Source organism: Anabrus simplex, chromosome 2, assembly GCF_040414725.1.
Source record: "Anabrus simplex isolate iqAnaSimp1 chromosome 2, ASM4041472v1, whole genome shotgun sequence".
Lineage (NCBI taxonomy): Eukaryota > Metazoa > Arthropoda > Insecta > Orthoptera > Tettigoniidae > Anabrus > Anabrus simplex.
Window position 1 is genome coordinate 1,098,746,114 of NC_090266.1, and position 20,036 is coordinate 1,098,766,149.

The following is a 20,036-nucleotide window of genomic DNA, read 5'->3' on the forward strand; positions in this document are numbered from 1 at the left end:
CAAACTGATAATATAGCATTCACTTCTTGAAATGTTAAACACTTCCAGCTGATTACAAGCTAGTACTAGAAATGACATTACCTGAACTGCATGAACCAGTAAAATAGTATCTGTTGCTTGGAACTTACCATACATCATATACAGTACCATACACAGAAATCTATAAAATTAAAACACAAATATAGGCCTGATAAAAAGTACTTTCACATTCTCACCATATCACACTGACTGACTCATTCACTCTGTCTCTTTAAATATGAAAGAAAGAGATATAAAGCATCAGCTTCCCATAATATAAGATTAGCATTAGTGATAATTAATGTGTGGTGTTGTATCAGGGAAATTTACATTTATTAAAATTATAAATTCTGGACTATCTAGAAGCTAATGCCTAATTCATAATTAACATTTAATCTTTATTTACAAAAAAAATTTCTAATGTTCTAATCCATCACATTTTATTCAATCCAATGACTACTTTATAATATTTTCACAAATTATATGGCAACTTCAAGATAAGCAAATATCAATATAAAAATACATTATAAATTTGTATACAATCCATGCATTGGTTTTGAATCAATATATGATCACTAAATATGGTGAAACATGTATGACAGTACTATTTAAATAATATGATGACAAAATGTATGAAACATTAATACACCAATAATTCTCAAATGAATCACAAATATAAAGAACACATAGACACCATTATTTGAGTAACCAGTGGAAGATAGTTTGACCATGCTTCATTCAATAAAATGACCAGAGTGCAAAACAATACATTTTCCAGTCATCATCTTTTCCACTCCATATAGCATGATCTCCTGGAGTGGAACATATCATTCTATCAAACTTAAACAACAAATAATTTCTCCATCTAGTAAAGACTTACCATTCAGGAATAACCGACCAGTCATAGAATGAACACAGTTTTACTACCTCTATAACAATACAGCAACACTGCCACAGATTAGGAAATGCTGGCACAAATGAAAACTTAAGGGAAGTTGCTGCAGGAAGTAATGAAGCACAGCACTCAAATCACATTAAAACTTGGCCGTGGGGACCAAGAGTCATACCTATAAAAGAATGTCTCACTTTCTCTGATAAAAAACTATAAACCTAAGTGGAATGCTTCTGAAAAATTCTATGAACGGGAAATCCACAATTCCAATCCACTTCTTCCTGACAGTACCTTATGACAGTGAAAAATGAGTGTTGCTAGAATCGGGAGATATGATGCGGAGTGAAGAACAGACAGTAGTGTATTGTTAATTGTGGAATTTCAAGCGTAGTAGTCGTTGAGTGTTCAAGTTTTGAGCCATAACAGTCATTATTCATACTGTTTCAGGGTGGTTCATGACACAATGAAATGACAAGTCCACATTTCATACAGTGCATGTTCCATTTTATATTTACTTTATAAACAATGTTTTATTTATGAAATTTTTTCATTTTTTTTTTTTCATTTTCAGTTCATCTAGAAATCTAAAATAGTTCAAGTCAAACTTGAGTAAGTAACTAATGCTTTAAAAAATTACTGCTGCCATACTCTAGCCACTTGATTGTGAGAATGCACAAAAAAACTTCCTCTTTAACATCACAAATATGTCACTTTAGACATGGGATTACAAAATTTTAACACCAAATGTTTCAACCAATCAATACGACTGAATTCAATACAATTACATGATGGAAAAGAAATGTATCAGAGTTACACCCAAATAAGCACATGATTCAAGATGTAAAAAGTGATCATTTCATTTTTTGGTTCTTTTTTTGAAGAAGGTGAAAAGTAACTATTGTGTGCCAGTTGAGAAATATATAAATCCAGAGTACCAGTGGTGAAGTGGGATGACATTCAGCAAAATCATTGGTACTTTCTTATAGCTATTTCATATTAGAGTCATATGAAGTACACAGTTGTACAATTTGAAAGAGCAGGTAACCTTTTTTTTCCAACAACATAGCACAGAATACACAAAGAGCATAAATCAAACATAAAATCTGTACTTTTTATATATGTGAGCATAATCAGAGTTATTATAGCCTGGTTTTATGATACCAGCACATTATAACAACAGAACTCCAGAATTTCAGCAATAACATCTAATTTAACTATGATGTTTAGTTTTCACATGAATCTCACTAGAACTTGCCATTGCACTACTTGGTAATTTAATACAAGTTACTTGAACTCTATCCTTCTAACTTAGATTCTATGATTTTAATTTTAAGTTAAAGTATACCACATGTTTATTTCAGCAACTGAAGTTAGCCCTTAAATCATGTTACCATAAAGTTCATCTTTATATCTTACCAACATATTTCACAACAGCTCATCTCTGGCCAACTTTCAGGTATAATATATGAACTAAAAACCATGCCATCAGATGGATATCTTTCTTCCCCAATGTCAATCATGGGACTCTTCTCTCAATTCAGCACTACTACTAAATTTCAGGTCCACATTACTAGAAAAGCTTATTATCCTTGTACAAACATAATGAATGTAAATAATATAATTTTAGCCAAGTTATTGAATTTTCATGAGCACAAAAAACTCATGCTATATTACATTGTGTAATGGCCATTGTCTGTACTCTAAGTACTTTTGGCCCTAGAGCAACATATGTGGGCACATATATAAAGAACTTCCAGATGAGGAGGTACTAGATGTTCTCTTCAGACTGAATGCAACATTCCAGAGACTTTTGCCCAAAACAGGAGATCGGATAACATGACTGACTGATGAATTCTATTCTGCAGTTATTTCTAAACCAGTGAGCAGAGATGTAGAGATAAAAACAACCTACCATGAAATCAAAACTATTCTCACCTCATTCACCAGAATTGAAAAAACTGTCCAACACACAATGTCCTTTAAAGGAGATGTTTACTACTGGAAACAACACAGTTGACAATTCAAAGTATCACAGAATATCAGAATTCTTCATCAGTAGAGAAACTGACAGAGGACCACCCAAACATTGTAAGATTACAGGATATCTTTGGAAACATACCTGTCTTCTCACTCAATATGTTAACCAGAACCACTGGTTCCAATGTGCTTTGAGACATACAGTTAATATCCTGCTCCCTCAATTTTCTTCAGATGGATCTTTTTTTGCTAGTGGTTTAACGTCGCACTGACACAGACAGGTCTTATGGCGACGATGGGATAGGAAAGGTCTAGGAGTTGGAAGGAAGCGGCCATGGTCTTAATTAAGGTACAGCCCCAGCATTTGGCTGGTGTGAAAATGGGAAACAACAGAAAACCATCTTCAGGGCTGCCAACAGTGGGATTCGAACCCACTATCTCCCGGATGCAAGCTCACAGCTGTGCGCCTCTAACTGCATGGCCAACTCGCCTGGTTTCAGATGGATCAATATTATCTAAATGATATCAACAACACAATTAGCAAAGTCTAGGCTGAGACAGCTCCTCACCATGACAAAAATGGCTCACAAATCTTCATTTCTTGAGCTCAACTCAGTACTTCATGAATAAATCTATGGGTGATGAAAAACTCCATCAGAGCTGTCATATATGTCATATGGAATACATAAAGGACTACATATATCTGGGCCAGACCATAACATTCCACAACAATATGAGGGAAATCAAACAAGCATGGCAAAATTCTGGACCTTAAAATTAATTTTTGGGGGCAAATCCCTAAAGCTAAATATGAAGACCACAGTCTTGGAGAAGTGTGCACTACCAGTGATGCTTTATGGATGCCAAACCTGGTCATTATCTTCAAAGCAGAGAATAATGGTGCAGATAGGTCAACACAGGATGGAACATAAAATCCTCAACATCATGCTGAAAGACAGAATAAGGAACGAGGAGATACAAAGAAGACCTGGTATAAAAGATGCACTCAACACAGCAGACAGACTAAAGGGGAAATGGGGAGACCACATAGCAAAGGATGGAGCACAAGAGGTGGACGCACTGACTAATATTGTGGGACCCCAGAATCGGCAGGAGGTACGTAGGAAGACGGAGGACCCAATGGGCTGACTCGTTCAAGAAAATGGCTGGATCACAGTGGACAAGAAGAGCAAGAGACACAGAAGAGTGAAAGACCCTACAAGAGGACTTTTTTAAAATGTAGTGTGCGGGTGTATAAGAAGTGAACATTTCAGTGCAATTTAGTAAATTCAGAAGTAAAAGAGCAAAGAATACACCATGAGAACTTCAGTATAATTGAATAAATTCACAAATAAACAAACAAGGAATAGATAAGAGTAAAAGGAGATCAAGTACAGACAGAAAAGGAAGATCATGCAAAAACTCTTCTCCAAAATTAAAGTGTACATGTGTTATAATGTAAACAATTTCTTAAATACTTAGATACATGAGTACATAACAGAGAGGATAAATAGGTTAGAAATTTATGTATCATCAGTTGTAAGAACAACTACAAGAACAGGGATTACTAACAGGCAAGATAAGTGCAACACAAGATGCTTTTGTACTACTTAGGACTGCTCACCTAACGAGTATAACCGAGCAAAGTACCTGCCTAGGCAGGAGACCATCATCCTAAGGGATTTTGGACTGTAATTGGATTTAGATTAAGGGGAAGCAAAGTAAAACACCTGTTTAGCAATTATGATGGTATACTACAGAAGACCATCATACATTATAACTGCCTAGCAAAAGAATACTTTAAGATACACTGGTGAATATGAACCAGTCCTCCTCCACTTCATTCTATCCCTGAATATAGTCAACCTACTTAGCAATCCAGCTACAGTTATGAGATCCCTGAGCTGATCTTATTTCAGTATGGAGGGCAATTTCTTCCTCTATCTACCAAAGTATTAACCATGTTCCCAATTGGCTGCAATTGGGCTGATGAGCTCCATATCCAACGATACAAAGACTTTAACATTCTTTTCAGAGAATGGAACTGAACCCAGAGCTTCCCAACACCCTACAATACACTTACTAAGGAAGGTGGTCCTCAAGCCTAAATAAATTTTTCAAAATGTCACATTATTGCAAAGGTGGATGATAAGCTTCTCTAATGAAGAATTTTCTTTCTGAATTACCTGATGGTTTAATTTCCACCACAATTCACTTCAATGAGCTCTGCTATAAGAATAAATATGGGTTAAAACAATACATTTTAGTGAAATAATTTGTTACATGCGCAGAAATGAAATGCAACTTTTCTTTTGCTTACAACAGTGAAGTCAGAAAAAAATGTACCTGAAGCTTAATAACTCCCACAGGACTTCATTGTGAACTGTCGATTGAAATTTATTTCATCACACACATATTTTAACTCTGGACAATATTGCATATTAAAATTAGTGAAACCTTATTATAATTGAGTAGTGTAAAATTATATAGTTCCTGAACTAAATTAGCACTGATACACCTTCAGGAAATGACCACATATAAAGGAACATCTGAAACACATTGTTGAAACATTTCTGTTCACCAACCTCAAGTGACATACAACAATTATGTGGCATAGAGCAACAGATATACCATGCTCATCTGAAGTATTTAAGCCCAGTGACTACAAGGAACTTCTCAATGAAGAGCTCAGAATCAAGCACAGCTATGTGAGCAGCACGTCCGATGAGTGAATTAGCTGTGTTTGGGAGTGCATGATGAACGTCATACCTCACAAAAGTAACCTCAGGCTTGCTGATGATTGGATATAAGATATTATGAACCATTTCACGATATGCTGCACCTGAAAGAAGAAAAGGATTCATTTTTCATTTTTGGAAAGTAATATCCTATCTTTTTAAATAAATAAATAAATAAATAAATAAATAAATAAATAAATAAATAAATAAATAAATAAATAAATAAATACATACATACATACATACATACATACATACATACATACATAAATAAATAAATAAATAAATCATGGCATAGTCCTAAAATCTACATTCTTCAAAAAATTTCCTGGGAAACAAACTATGTACATGGGTATCTCCAAATCTAATCTGTGGGGAGAAACAACTTGACCATGTTGCTATAAGCAGACAGTCTGCACGACAAAACTGCAAACGAAAGGGCTCAGCAATAGGCAAAGGATGGTTTTTTTTTTTTTTTTTTTTTTTTTTTTGCTAGGGGCTTTACGTCGCTCCGACACAGATAGGTCTTATGACGACGATGGGATAGGAAAAACCTAGGAGTTGGAAGGAAGCGGCCGTGGCCTTAATTAAGGTACAGCCCCAGCATTTGCCTGGTGTGAAAATGGGAAACCACGGAAAACCATCTTCAGGGCTGCCGATAGTGGGATTCGAACCTACTATCTCCCGGATGCAAGCTCACAGCCGTGCGCCTCTACGCGCACGGCCAACTCGCCCGGTGATGGTTTATTTGCCACAGATTCAGCGACAGTGTTTTGCAAGTATTGTAATTGCGGAGTTGGATGGGGAAAAAAGGATAGCACTGTGAAACCTGTTAAATCTGAAAAACACATGGGTAAGCGACGCGATAACGAAAGTTCAACCCCTGCTGCTAGTACGTCTCAAAGAAAGCAATCTTCTGTGCTTACACAGTTAGATAGTTGTAAACGACAAAAAATTTCCAGAGATAACTTCTCAAAACGCACGGCTGAAGTAAAGCTGGAAAGCAAAGAGCTAAGAGCTTGGTTTACTGAGGTTTCAAATTAAGAGCTACCATGTGTGAGAACTCTACGTGAAGTATATTTACTGGATAAGTTTCGATTTCATTGATAGGGTACGGTTTAGGTATTACGACATCAAAATCACGCATAAAATTGAAGGATACCGAATTTGAGTGCGATTTCCATATCGAACTATCTTACCCATACCCAATTGATCCAGTAATTTAAAATTATTTTGTTATAATTTGAGGTCTTTCTTCCTTTCTAGAAGTTGCATCTAACCACCAGAAAAGAACAGCAGAGGCTCTGGTGGGGAAGAACATCAACATACTCTGTGATGAAACTACAGATAGAATGGGCCGTTGTATTTTTATCATCATATTCAAAGTCCCAGCCGTACCGAAAAGAGAGCTGGACGTTGTTTCTGTGAACTATCTTGATGCAGGAAGTGCTACAAACTGCTCTCGTGCTGTTTTAGAAGCTCTGCGCAGTTATAGTGTACCATATGATGCAGTTAAAGTGTGTATCAGTGCCAGTACCCCGTACATGACCCGGTGTTATGAAACATTAAGTGTGGTCATAGGGGATCATTTAATGCACGTACAGTGCTGGGCATATAAGATCACCTTGGTGGGCAATAGTTGGGTCGCAGTGATGACAGATTTAAAACATGTGGTTGTGATGGTAAAGTCTGCATTTTTGAACACAAGAAAGCAAAAATATAATTATTTACAATTCTTAACATCAAAATATGGTGCTTCAAAGGAAGCAAAGCTTCTTCCTGCACCTGTCATAACCCGATGGAGTAGCTGGTTTCCGGCTGTCTTCTATTTGAGTGCTTACTTTACTGATGTTACAGTTTTCAAGATTTCTGACATGAAAGACATCAACAACTGTGGTATTAAGTACCTGACTGATCTGAGTGACCGAGAAGTGAATAGGCTTCACTTCCACATGGTTTATGTCACAGATCATGCAGCTGGATTGGTTGACCTCCTTACTGAACTTGAAGGGTCTCTGTATCCTACCCCTCATCTCCTTTACCCCACACTGCATAACCTTGACACCAGTTTTACCTTCATTTGTGAGGGGAATTTTTCTGCGGCAACTAATGATGCTTTGATTAAGCTCACACCTCTACAGCAGGCTGCATGTAGAGACACATCTGTTAAAGCTGCTCATTCTTCACAGTGCAAGCTAGCCACATTGAAAGTTAAAGACCCCAACCATAAGCATTTTGTGACAATTTCTCAAGCTTTGTATCCAAAAAATATAATTTTGAATAACACTGATAAATTAGATGAACTTCAGAAATTGTTTGGTGGAACAGATCTCTCACGAAACAATATCTGGTCTGGTTACTGTTCTCTGAAATATGCAATTCAAACCCAGGTGAAAGAAAGTGAAAAATGTGTTGTCATGCTCGCATTAAATGCAGTTCAGACAGAGTTCAGCATATTTGCTAAATACTGTCTTGAGTTGTTGTGGACCCCAACGAACAATGTAGATAGCGAGCGCGTGTTGTCTCATTACAACACAGTGGTTACAGACAGACGGTGCAATTTGAAAAAAACAAGCAATGCCGAAGTACTGACAAAAACTGCACTTCATAAACTTGGAATTGTTAAAATTAATAATGCCATGCGATTATTTTAACTTTGTAAATAGATGCTAATTTTGGAAAAATAGATGCTAATTTTGGAAAAAATAGATGCTAATTTTTCAGGTCCCTATCCATCACTCAATTGAACCCCATACAGAAGAATTTGAATGCTTTAAACCCTATCTTACTTAACATCAAGGTTGAAAAAGTGACCAACCTGTGAAATTTTGATTTTATATGTTGATCAGTAATGGAGGAATGAATAAGGGTGAATGTTTTTAAGTATTTATTGACCTCTAGGATATAAAAGACCACCCTTCATTAAAAAAAATAACTTCGTGCCTGAAACGGTTTCGGAAGAATGGATATTGGTATCGTGGTTTTGAGAGTCAACCACCATCTAAACCCCTTAGGGGAGAAATATTTTGAGGTACACGATATTTTACACCCAGAACATAAAAGAAGACCCTTCTCGTAAAATTACAACTTTGTATGTCAGACAGTTTTGGAGAGATGAATAATTTTGTTTACGGAGCTAACCTCATTTAACATTTTAGGGGGTGGAACGTTAAAAAAATGTCCTATTTCACACCTAGCAATAAATATATACCGTTATTCGGAATTATGTCTTCGTACGTAAAACAGTTTTGGAGGAAGAAACGAATATATTTGTTTTCGGATCTTCACCCCCATTCAACTCTCTGAGCGGTTTGTTTCAAACCTTCTGTTAGGCAACACCTACAATATCATTTGGAATTTTAACTTCATAATTCAAATGGTTTCATATAAATGCATTTTTTGTCGTCATTCCTCACCCCCCCCCCCCCCAGTCAAAACCCCCTTAGGGGTGTACTGTTTTAAGTCCACTTCTTGTTTGTATCCTCATAAAAAGAAACAAACTCCTTTTATACCACACGTAAATTAATTCCACCCCCACCCCCCTCCCCACAACAAAATGCGCGTGCCTTTATTTTTAAAGGAGTTTCCAAATACCAATTTTCTCATCCGTAACATCCTTTGTTTTCGAGATATATGTATCCTCAAACAAGGAATTCAACTCATTTTTTCAATTCATCTATCCCCCACCCACGCCTTAATTGGAATTTCCGAAAACAAAAAAGTATTTCTTTATTTTTAAAGAATATTCCAAATACAAATTTTCATGTCTGTAACATATATGTTTTTGAGATATAAATACAGTATCCTCATAAAAATAATTCAACCCTTTTTTCACCCCCTTAAGTGAATTTTCCAAAAACAAAAACAAAAAACGTGACTCTTTATTTTTAAAGGAGATTCTAAATACCAATTTTCACGACTGTAATATCTTCAGTTTTTGGAGATATGAATATCCTAATAAAAATAATCCAACCCGCTTTTTCAGTCCTACCGCCCCCCACATAAGTGGTTTTTCTGAAACAAAAATATGTGTTATTTTATTTACCAATGTTCACATCTTTTTTGGAGAAACTTATATCTCAAAACTGAAAGTTATAGACATTTAAATTGGTATCTGGAATCTCCTTGAAAAATAAAGAAACACACATTTTTTCGGTGGGGTGAAACCAACTTAACGGGCGGGCGTGGAGTGAAAAAGGAGTTGAATTTTTTATTTTTTTCATGTGGATACTTACATCTCAAAAACTGAAGATGTTACAGAAATGAAAATTTGCATTTGGAATCTCTTTTAAAAATGAAGAAACAGCCATTTTTGTTGGGGTGGGGGAGAGGACTCAACTTAATGGGCTGGCGTGAAAAAGGATTTGAATTGTTTTTATGAGGATACTTATATCTCAAAAACTGAAGATGTTAGAGGCATGAACATCTATAATTGGAATCCTCTTTCAAAGTAAAGAAACACGTATTCTTTTGTATTTTTTATGAGGATACTTATATCTTAAAAACTGTCCGGCTCCATGGCTATATGGTTAGCGTGCTGGCCTTTGGTCACAGGGGTCCCAGGATCGATTCCCGGCAGGGTCGGGAATTTTAACTATCATTGGTTAATTTCGCTGGCAAGAGGGCTGGGTGTATTTGTCGTCTTCATCATCATTTCATCCTCATCACAACGCGCATGTAGCCTACGGGAGTCAAATCAAAAGACCTGCACCTGGTGAGCCGAACATGTTCTCGGACACTCCCGGCACTAAAAGCCGTACACCATTTCATTTTTTCTTAAAAACTATAGATGTTACAGACATGAAAATTGGTATTTGGAATATCCTTTAAAAATAAAGAAACATGTATTTTTTTTGGGAAAATACACTTAGATGGGGGTGGGGGTGGGGGAAGGACTGATTGAGGGGTTGAATTCTTTTTATGGGGATACTTATGTATATCTCAAAAACTGAAGATGTTACAGATGTGACAATAGGTATTTGGAATCTCCTTTAAAAATAAAGAAACTTGTACCAGGCGAGTTGGACGTGCACGTAGAGGCGCGCGGCTGTAAGCTTGCATCCGGGAGATAGTAGGTTCGAATCCCACTATCGGCAGCCCTGAAGATGGTTTTCCGTGGTTTCCCATTTTCACACCAGGCAAATATGCTGGGGCTGTACCTTAATTAAGGCCACGGCCGCTTCCTTCCAACTCCTAGGCCTTTCCTATCCCATCGTCGCCATAAGACCTATCTGTGTCGGTGCGACGTAAAGCCCCTAGCAAAAAAAAAAAAAAAAAAGAAAGAAACTTGTATTTATCTTTTTGACTTGAGAGAAGACTGTTTCTCGCATGTACAGTTCTACGTTGCATGGTCGTCTTAGCCCCAAAAGGTAATACCACAAACATGGTTTGCAAAGAATTTCTGGGGTAAATGAAACTCAATTTTTGGGCGAGTTTTTATACTTTAGGAATTTTCAGATAATGTCTTAGTACAATGCCGCAGAACGATTACTTTGATCAAATGACGAAATCCATGCGAGCGAAGCCACGGGTAATTGCTAGTTTTATATATACAGATTGGCCTCATCTTCTTTGGTATACTTTATGTTCTGATCTAAGCTGTTCAGGTATTCTAAAATATTGTCATTATTGTTAAGTTCTTGATCTATTATTGTAAATGTGTCGTCCATGTATCGTACCCATAAGTTTAAGCCTCATACTGTAGATAATATTTTAGTGTGTTCTAGATGATTCATATAAATATCTCCTAAAATACCTGAAACCGATTCCCCCATGGACAATCCCTTCTGTTGATATAATTTTCCATTAAATGTGAAAAAATTAATGTCTAGCATGAAATTTAATATTTTAATAAAGTCATTTATCGGAAGGTTACTGAGATGACTATGCTTAGTTAGGTTTTCTTTAATAACGTTAACTGGTTTTTTTGGTTGGGATATTTGAGTACATGTTAGTTATGTTGAATGAACACATGACATGATTAGGCTGTATTTAAAATTTTTGTAATTGTTTGCAAAACTCTACTGAATTTCTTAATGGGGAAGGGTTGTTAAGTTCATAATGTTTTTTAAGGAAACTGTGTATCTATCTTGATGTCTTGTATGTTGGACTATTCTTACTATTGATAATAGGTCTTATAGGAATTTCAGCTTTATGAATTTTAGGCAAAGCCCTTGCCTTAGGAATAATCTTATTCATATTAATTAATTTTTGTGTTCAATGTTCGGATAGTAAAAAAGTTGAACTTTTAAGTAACATTTTGAGGTTGCGTTGATCTTGGGCTATGGGGTCTTTATTTATTAAGGAAAAAGATTTATCTGAGAAGAAAGTTTCTGTTTTATCAATATAATCCTTCTTATTCATTAAGACTGTGGCTCCTCCTTTATCAGCTTTAGTGACTATGACATCATTATTCTTATTTTTATTTGTAGATCTTTGTCCCCTGTTCAACTCTCTCCAACAACAAGCCGCTCACTACTTTAACAGCAAAACATCTATAACCAACATGACAAAAAAATTTATGTACTCATTTTACTCGTATAAATCTGAATTTAACCCTAGAAGTGCCGAGTGTTTTTCCCTAAATGCCAGGCCATTTTCGCACGTATTACACATTTACGTTTTTAACAAATTTAAGCATGTTTAGTGCACAAAAGTTAGGCATGCAGCACACAATATTACTCAGAAAGCTTTATTTAAGATGCTTATATGAGTATTAGATCATTTACTTAAATATCTGGTGCGTATCAGGCGATCAAAAATTTGGAAAACAAAAAAAAATGTGTTTTTCATATTTTCAAGGTCACCATTAGTAATAAATGACCAATCATTTAAAAAAATCACTATATACAAAACACGTGATTTTTCTTCTAGTTTTTAAAAATATTAAGTTCTCAAAAGTAAAAACACAATAAAATCGCAAAAGAATTAAAAATTTCCAAGCTGCACACAGTTTCGTCAGCCGCCGAGCACGACTGGTAGTCATTCTCAGAGTGTTTTCTTTTCCTGCCGTGCCTCATAGGCCTCCAGAAATGCTGAAATTTATGATAGCATTCACGGTGCACCCCATATTTATTAGAATGGCAATTTACTTTTTCACTTCGGAGACAGTTACATCAAACCAGGTTCGCATACGAGAAAAGGCCTACATATCTCCAGAACGTCTTTTAGGATTTTTTTCGCCGCATAGTCATTACTTTCTTTTACCAAGAGCTTCCAAATCAAATCCGTAAAGAACAAGTAGAAATACATGATAGGTGTACTGTTTCGGGGCGGACAGATCAAAATGCCAGGATCCCTTACGCGGAACTTCCCGGAAACATCGAATTGCGGTTCGGGTGGATAAACCCTGCACCACTTAGGTGTTACGGAAACAGTATCATCCAATGAAACGTCAGCAGGACTGCTCTCTTCATCGGAGTCGCTTTCAACATCAGATTCTGGAATATATCCTTCTCCGCTCTCATAAGACTAAAGAAAATATATCGCTGGAAGAGGAAGCATCCCAATCATCTTCAAGAACATCGTGAACATCACTTGAATCACGTAGCTCATCATCCATGATGAAAGTTTACACTTCAAAAGAAACAATCTAAGAATAAACTCAATCTGTTGAAAGATAACTAAAGATATCCACAGAAACTAACCGAAACGGCGAGCGAGCGCGAAGTTGCATAGCAACTGAGACGATAGGGGGATGAGAAAAGAGTAGCTGACTTTATACCTACCGTGACCTTGACTGAGTCATTTCCGGCTAGTAAGGAACGTGTGATGAAAGTCTTAAAGATTCCTCTTCAATGTCTTACTTATTAAAATAGCGTAAGTGAAAGATAAATGATGTTATGACTGGTTAAGCGAATACATGTTCAGTTCTAGTGACACTCTATTGAGTTGCAAGCGCGACGTTTGGCAGTTCTAGGGTTAAAGAAGTGACACGAGATCGACAACATGTCAGTTAAAATCAATTAATGATTTTTAAAGTTTTTAAAAATCTGTTATGAAACTGCTCTTGTAAACAGAGAATGCAGTATCAAATAGGTCAACTTAGTCAACTATTTATAAATTCAAATTGATGGTCCATATAAGGACATCCATTTTAACTATGTTCTCTCAATAGGAGTTAACAGAAGTGGAGCAGTTAGAACACCCTAATAAAAGAGTTTTCGAACATAAACATTAAAGTGTATCATGAAGAATATGTGTTCAAGGAAGAACCATCATATTAATACGCTATAAGACTGATTTTAAATAACTAGCTAAAGTGATTCAACAGTTTTAAATTCATAGTCAGTTCGTGTATCCCAGAAATTTTATTTAACGATTAACATTGTCTCAATACATACTACTTCACGTAAGTAGTTATTCTAGTCAAATGGGCACTTTTATTATATTATATTATATTTGCCTTTATTTGTAGTGGCGAAGTTAGGACTCGTGGTCCTCTCTTACACTTAACCACACTTCATTAACATAGTACATCTGAGAGCAATATTCATAATCTTATCTTAAAACTACCATTACAAACTAGAAAAAAAATATGAAACAAAATAACATAAACTCTATAAATATTCTTAGTCATGTCTTAAACTATCGTTACAAATTAAAAGTTGATTGACACTAAATACCCTAAGCACAGTAAACGTACATTCATACACACATTCACTCTGCCAGATTCATTCAGCCTGGCGGCACACATCGAGGAGATGCTCACGGCAAGACAACTTGAAGGAATTTAAGGATTGTATGGCTCTAATGTTGTGGGGGAGAGAATTCCATATTCTAGCTCCATTTGCAACAAAGGAACGGCTGAGTGCTGCTGACCTGCTGAGAGGGATAGCAAGTGTACTGCCAGAGCGTGTGTTATGCTGGTGGAAAGAGGATAGGAAATTAAGTTGTGAAGATAAGTAGTATGGGATATTCTCTTTTAATACTCGAAAGATTAATACTGCCACGTGGAAGTTTCTATATTGTTCAAATTTTAGAAGGGAAAGTTGTCGATAATAAGGGGTGACATGAACATCACAGCGTAAGGAAAAGATAAATCTAATACACGAATTCATAGCACGTTGTAATCGGTTTAGTTGTTCTCTCGTGGCATCAATTAGTACTACATCACAGTAGGAAAATATAGGGAGGATAAGAGTATTTATAAGCCTAATTCTCATGTTTAGTGGCAGCATATTTTGATGATATTTTAGTGGGTGAAGAGACGCGTACACTTTTCTACAGATATTTGTAATGTGCTCTCCCCAGTTAAGATTCTCGTTTATAATTACACCAAGATTTCTTACCGAGTTTTCGTACGGAATAATTTTACCAGATAAAGTTAGTGGAGGAATGTTTTTGTTTTTTGCCGCACTGATTTGTTTCGTCTGCCCAACAATAATAGCTTTAGATTTTGATGGATTAATTAAAATACAGTTTTCATGAGCGTATGCACAGATATTATTTAAGTCAGAGTTCATATAACCTATTGCTTGATTGATGTCTGAAATTTTGGAATGGTAATAGATCTGCAGATCGTCAGCATACAAGTGGTATTTACAGTGTCTTAGCCGTGTCGATACATCGTTAATATAGATAACAAAGAGAAGTGGTCCAAGTACAGAGCCTTGTGGTACTCCTGAAAATTTCATTACCCATTCGGATGACCTAGTGTGAATAATTACGCGTTGTTTTCGTTCCGTAAGATATGAGAGAAAGAATTCTAGGGCTGTCTGTCCAAGGTGAAGCGATTTCAATTTAGCAACCAGTACGTCTATATTTACTGTGTCAAAAGCGCTGTTAAAATCATGAAGTGTAAGTAACGTCACCTGCCTTTCGTCCATAGCGCGTCTCATGTCGTCTGTAACTTTCAGTAGGGCAGTGGCCGTACTGTGTCCCTTTTTGAAACCCGATTGTAAAGGGTCAAGTAGTTTGTATTTATTTAAATAGTCGGTTAATTGCACGTGTACTATGCGTTCAAGAGGCTTGGAGAGAGATGAAAGTATGCAAACAGGTCGATAATCTGTTATAAGTACAGGTGAGGAAGTTTTGGGAACAGGATTTATAATGGCATTTTTCCACATTTTTGGAAAGAGGCCACTTGTGAGGCACGTGTTGTATATATGAGTAATGGTAGGAAGAATAATGTCAATGATGTGTTGTATTATGAGTATGGGTATTTCATCAGGTCCTACAGCAGATGATGTAATTGATAATACCTCGCGTTTCACGTCAATCTCTGTGACTTCGCGAAATTCAAAGAATGGCCTATTTGGTGGTGGCTGGTTCAGAAGAGATTTTATAGTCTGTGATATTGTGCGTATTTCCGGTTTAATTTTTACTTCAGAAAAATGAGCATTCAATCTCTCCAGAGAGATGTCTGGATTACATGGCTGGGGCAAAGCTTTCCCAATTCCAATGGAACGAAGTTGTTTCCAAGTGTTTGACACATTTAAATTTCCAGCCAGGTGATTGTAAAAAGAAAATTTCTTATTTCGAATTATTAATTTAATTCTATTCCGAAGTTGTTGATACTGTTCAAGCGCTCTGGAAGAGTGTGCGCGTCTGTAGAGCCGGTGTAACGCGTCACGGTGAGACATCATTTGTTTAATGTCATCGGTCAGCCATGGAGAAGGAGGTCGGGAGACTTTGGCCGTACGCTTAGGTGCATGTTTATCAAGGAGACCAAGTATAAGTGAATTTAAAGTTTCAACTTTCTTATCGATACCGTTTATATTTTTTACGTCATCCCAAGGACTATTCAAGGCGTCAACTCTCAGATGATCTAAGTTTATATGTTTAATGTCCCTGAATGTGATGTATCTGGACTTATACTTGGGTACTCTGAGCGAGTAACATAAGTATATTAAGTCATGTGTCGATATACTAGGGGTAGGAATTTGTCCATGTGATACTATTTTCTGTGGGTTGTTAGTGACCATTAAGTCAATTAGTGTATGTGAAGATGAGGTATGATTTGTCAGTTTTAGTGGAAGTATTGTCATGTCACACGTCTGGAAAATACTTAAGAGTTGCTTTGTATCTCCAGTCTGTTCCAGTAAATTAGTATTGAAGTCTCCAAATATTAAAATATGTTCATAAGCAGGTGATAGTCTCTGCAGGATGTCTTCAATGTCTGAGAGGTGACCTACCCGTGGTGGCCGATAAACAACTCCTATTAGGGCTTTAACTGTTGTCACAGTTATCTCGGCAAAAATGAACTCAGGTCTCAGGTCAGGACAGTGGGCAGATGTGCATACGATTTTACATTTAATATCATCTCTACTTTTATGTATTGTTAAACAAGAAATTTTAAAATAACATAAACTAAATAGTTTAAATGTTTAAAAAGAATATTATAATCAGAATTCTGGTTGTAATTAAAGAATTTAAGTCAAGAAACTGGCTGATGATGCCCTAAATGAGAGCGAAACATGTCCCAACATCTGAATCGATTTTAATGTAAAGATTCTACTTGAAAAGAAAAATAAATTGTATTGAACAGGTGGACATCATAAAATAGTTTTGAATATATATTACATACCACTCAGTCTAACAGCTTGTCTCCTTTCTCCCAAGTCTTCCCAGCCTAAACTTTGCAACATTTTTATAACACTACTCTTTTGTTGGAAATCACAAAGAATGAATCGAGCTGCTTTTCTTTGGATTTTTTTTTTCAAGTTATTGAATACAGTAATCCTGGTGAGGGTCTCATACACTGGAACTGTACTCTGGTTAAGGTCTTACCAGAGACTTACAGTATATGCACTCTCTTTATATCCTTACTACAACCCCTAAATACCTTCCTAACCATGTGCAGAGGTCTGTACCCTTTATTTACAGTCCCATTTATGTGATTACCCCAATGAAGATCTTTCCTTATATTAACACCTAAGTACTTACAATGATCCCCAAAAGGAACTTTCACCCCACACAGCAATTAAAACTGAGAGGACTTTTCCTATTTGTGCAACGCACAACCTGACCTTTAACCCTGTTTGTCATCATACCATTGTCTACTGTCCATCTCACAATATTATTGATGTTATTTTGCAGTTCCCCACAATCTTGTAACGTATTTATTACTCTATACAGAGTAACATCATTCGCAAAAAGCCTTATCTCTGATTCCACTTCTTTACTCATATAATTTATATATATATAAAAGAACTTGTCCTGACTGACTGACTGACTGATTCATCATCGCCGAGCCGAAACTACTGGACATAGAGAAATGAAATTTTGGGGATACATTCATATTAACATGTAGGTGCTCGCTAAGGGAGGATTTCTGGATATTCCGTCGCTAAGGGGGTGAAAAGGGGGGTTAATTTTTTAAATGAGAATATCTATATCTCAAAAACTTAAAGGTTTAGAGTAATAAAAATTGGTATTTGGTAAGGTAAGGGTTATTCTGCCCGAAGGCAGGTCCGAACCTCCGCAGAGGTGTTCCTGAGCCAGAGTTTACGTGCGGTAGGGTGGCCAGTTCCTTTCCACTCCTCCATTCCCTTACCCCCCCTCCACCAACAGTGCGTGGCAACCCATCCAACTCCTGACCACGCCCAATGTTGCTTAACTTCGGAGATCTCATGGGATCCGGTGTTTCAACATGGCTACAGCCATTGGCTTGGTATTTGGTATCTCCATTAAAAAAAAAGAAACACGTATTTTTTTGTTTTCGGAAAATCCCAATTGGAGGGGTGAAAAGGAGTGAAAAATGGTTGAATGCCTTTAATAACGACCCCTATATCTCAGAAACTGAAGATGTTACAGACCTGAAAATCGGTATTTGGGATCTCCTTTATAAATAAAGAGACATGTATTTTTTGTTTTTAGAAAATCCAAATAGCGGGGGGTTGAAAGGGGGCGGGGGTGAATTTTTAAAATGATTGTAACTATATCTCGAAACTGTAAAAGTTTACAGACGTGGAAATTGGTATTTAGAATCTCCTTTCAAAATAAAGAAACACGAATTTTTTTGTTTTTGGAAAATCCCAATAGGAGGGGTGAAAAGGAGTGAAAAATGGGTTGAATGCCTTTAATGAGGATACTCAGAAACTGAAGATATTACAGATCTGAAAAAAGGTATTTGGGATCTCCTTTAAAAATACAGAAACATTTTTTTTTTTTGTTTTTGGAAAATCTAATTAATGGGGATTAAACAGGAGTGACAAACTGGGGTGAAATTTTAGAAAGAGTATATCTACAGTATATCTCAGAAATGTAAAATGTTACAGACATAAAAACTGGTATTTGGAATCTCCTGTTAAAGTAAAAAAAAACAGGTATTCTTGGAAAATCCAATGAAGGGAGCGGGGGTGAAAAATTAAAAAATTAATTGAATTAATTGTATGAGGATACTTACATCTAATAAAAACTAAAGTTGTTACAGATGTGAAAATTAGTATTTGGATCTTCTTTAAAAATAAAACGTGGTTTTTTGGGGGGGAGGGGGGTGAAAAGGAGTTGAATTTGTTTCATGAGGGCACATATCTCAGAAACTGAAGATAATCGGTATTTAGAAGATCCTTTAGTATTAAAGAAACAAATATTTTTTGCCAGAAAATTCACTTAAGGGGAGGGGGGGGTGAAAGTACGTGAAAAAAGTGAATTATTTTATGGGAATACTTATATCTCAAAACTGAAGGTAACACACGTGAACATTGGTATTTGGAATTTCCTTTAAACATTAAAAAACACGCCTTTTATGGGGGCGGGGGTAAATCACTTCACCACGATGGGGTGAAAACGGAGGTGAGACCAATTGATTTTACTGTTCCTAATGTACTTATAAGGAGCCTCCGTGGCTCAGGTGGCAGCGCGCTGGCCTCTCACCGCTGGGTTTTGTGGTTCAAATCCTGGTCACTCCATGTAAGATTTGTGCTGGACAAAGTGGAGGCAGGACAGGTTTTTCTCCGGATACTCCGGTTTTCCCCGTCATTATTCATTCCAGCAACACTCTCCAATATCATTTCATTTCATTTGTCATTCATTAATCATTGCCCCAGAGGAGTGCGACAGGCTTCGGCAGCAGGCACAATTCCAATCCTCACCGCTAGCTGGGGGCTTATTCATTCCATTCCTGACCCAGTTGAATGATTGGAAACAGGCTGTGGATTTTCAATGTACTTATTCTGATCATAAACCGATCATTTTTAATCTCTCCTGGGTTCGTTTTCATGAGCCATCTTTTCCTTTGGAGAACCTTCTTAGATTACAGCAGATTCTTCTGGCATATATATAAAAATTTAAACACATTTGAAATAAACGATAGGTATAAGATTGACCGTGCAATTGTTCACCTCTATAATAACGTCAATAAGGCACGGAAGTATGTCATTCGTATCGCCAGAAGTCCTGCGCACTTGCCTACAGGCGACAATGGTGCTGGTCATACTGTCATCAATGACAATGGCAGCAGATGTAAT

At 36.5% G+C, this 20,036-nt stretch overlaps 1 protein-coding gene across 1 annotated transcript in view; it reads right to left on the bottom strand.

Annotated features, from left to right (window-relative positions):
* Window positions 1–453: 453 nt before the first annotated feature.
* Window positions 454–20,036, bottom strand: part of LOC136864721 (protein FAM135A) — a 570,393-nt gene continuing 550,810 nt past the window's right edge. Inside the window, exon 19 of the mRNA XM_068226397.1 lies at window positions 454–5,729. Coding sequence (XP_068082498.1) covers window positions 5,524–5,729 — 206 coding nt within the window. The 3' untranslated portion in view covers window positions 454–5,523. The remainder of the gene's footprint in view (window positions 5,730–20,036) is intronic.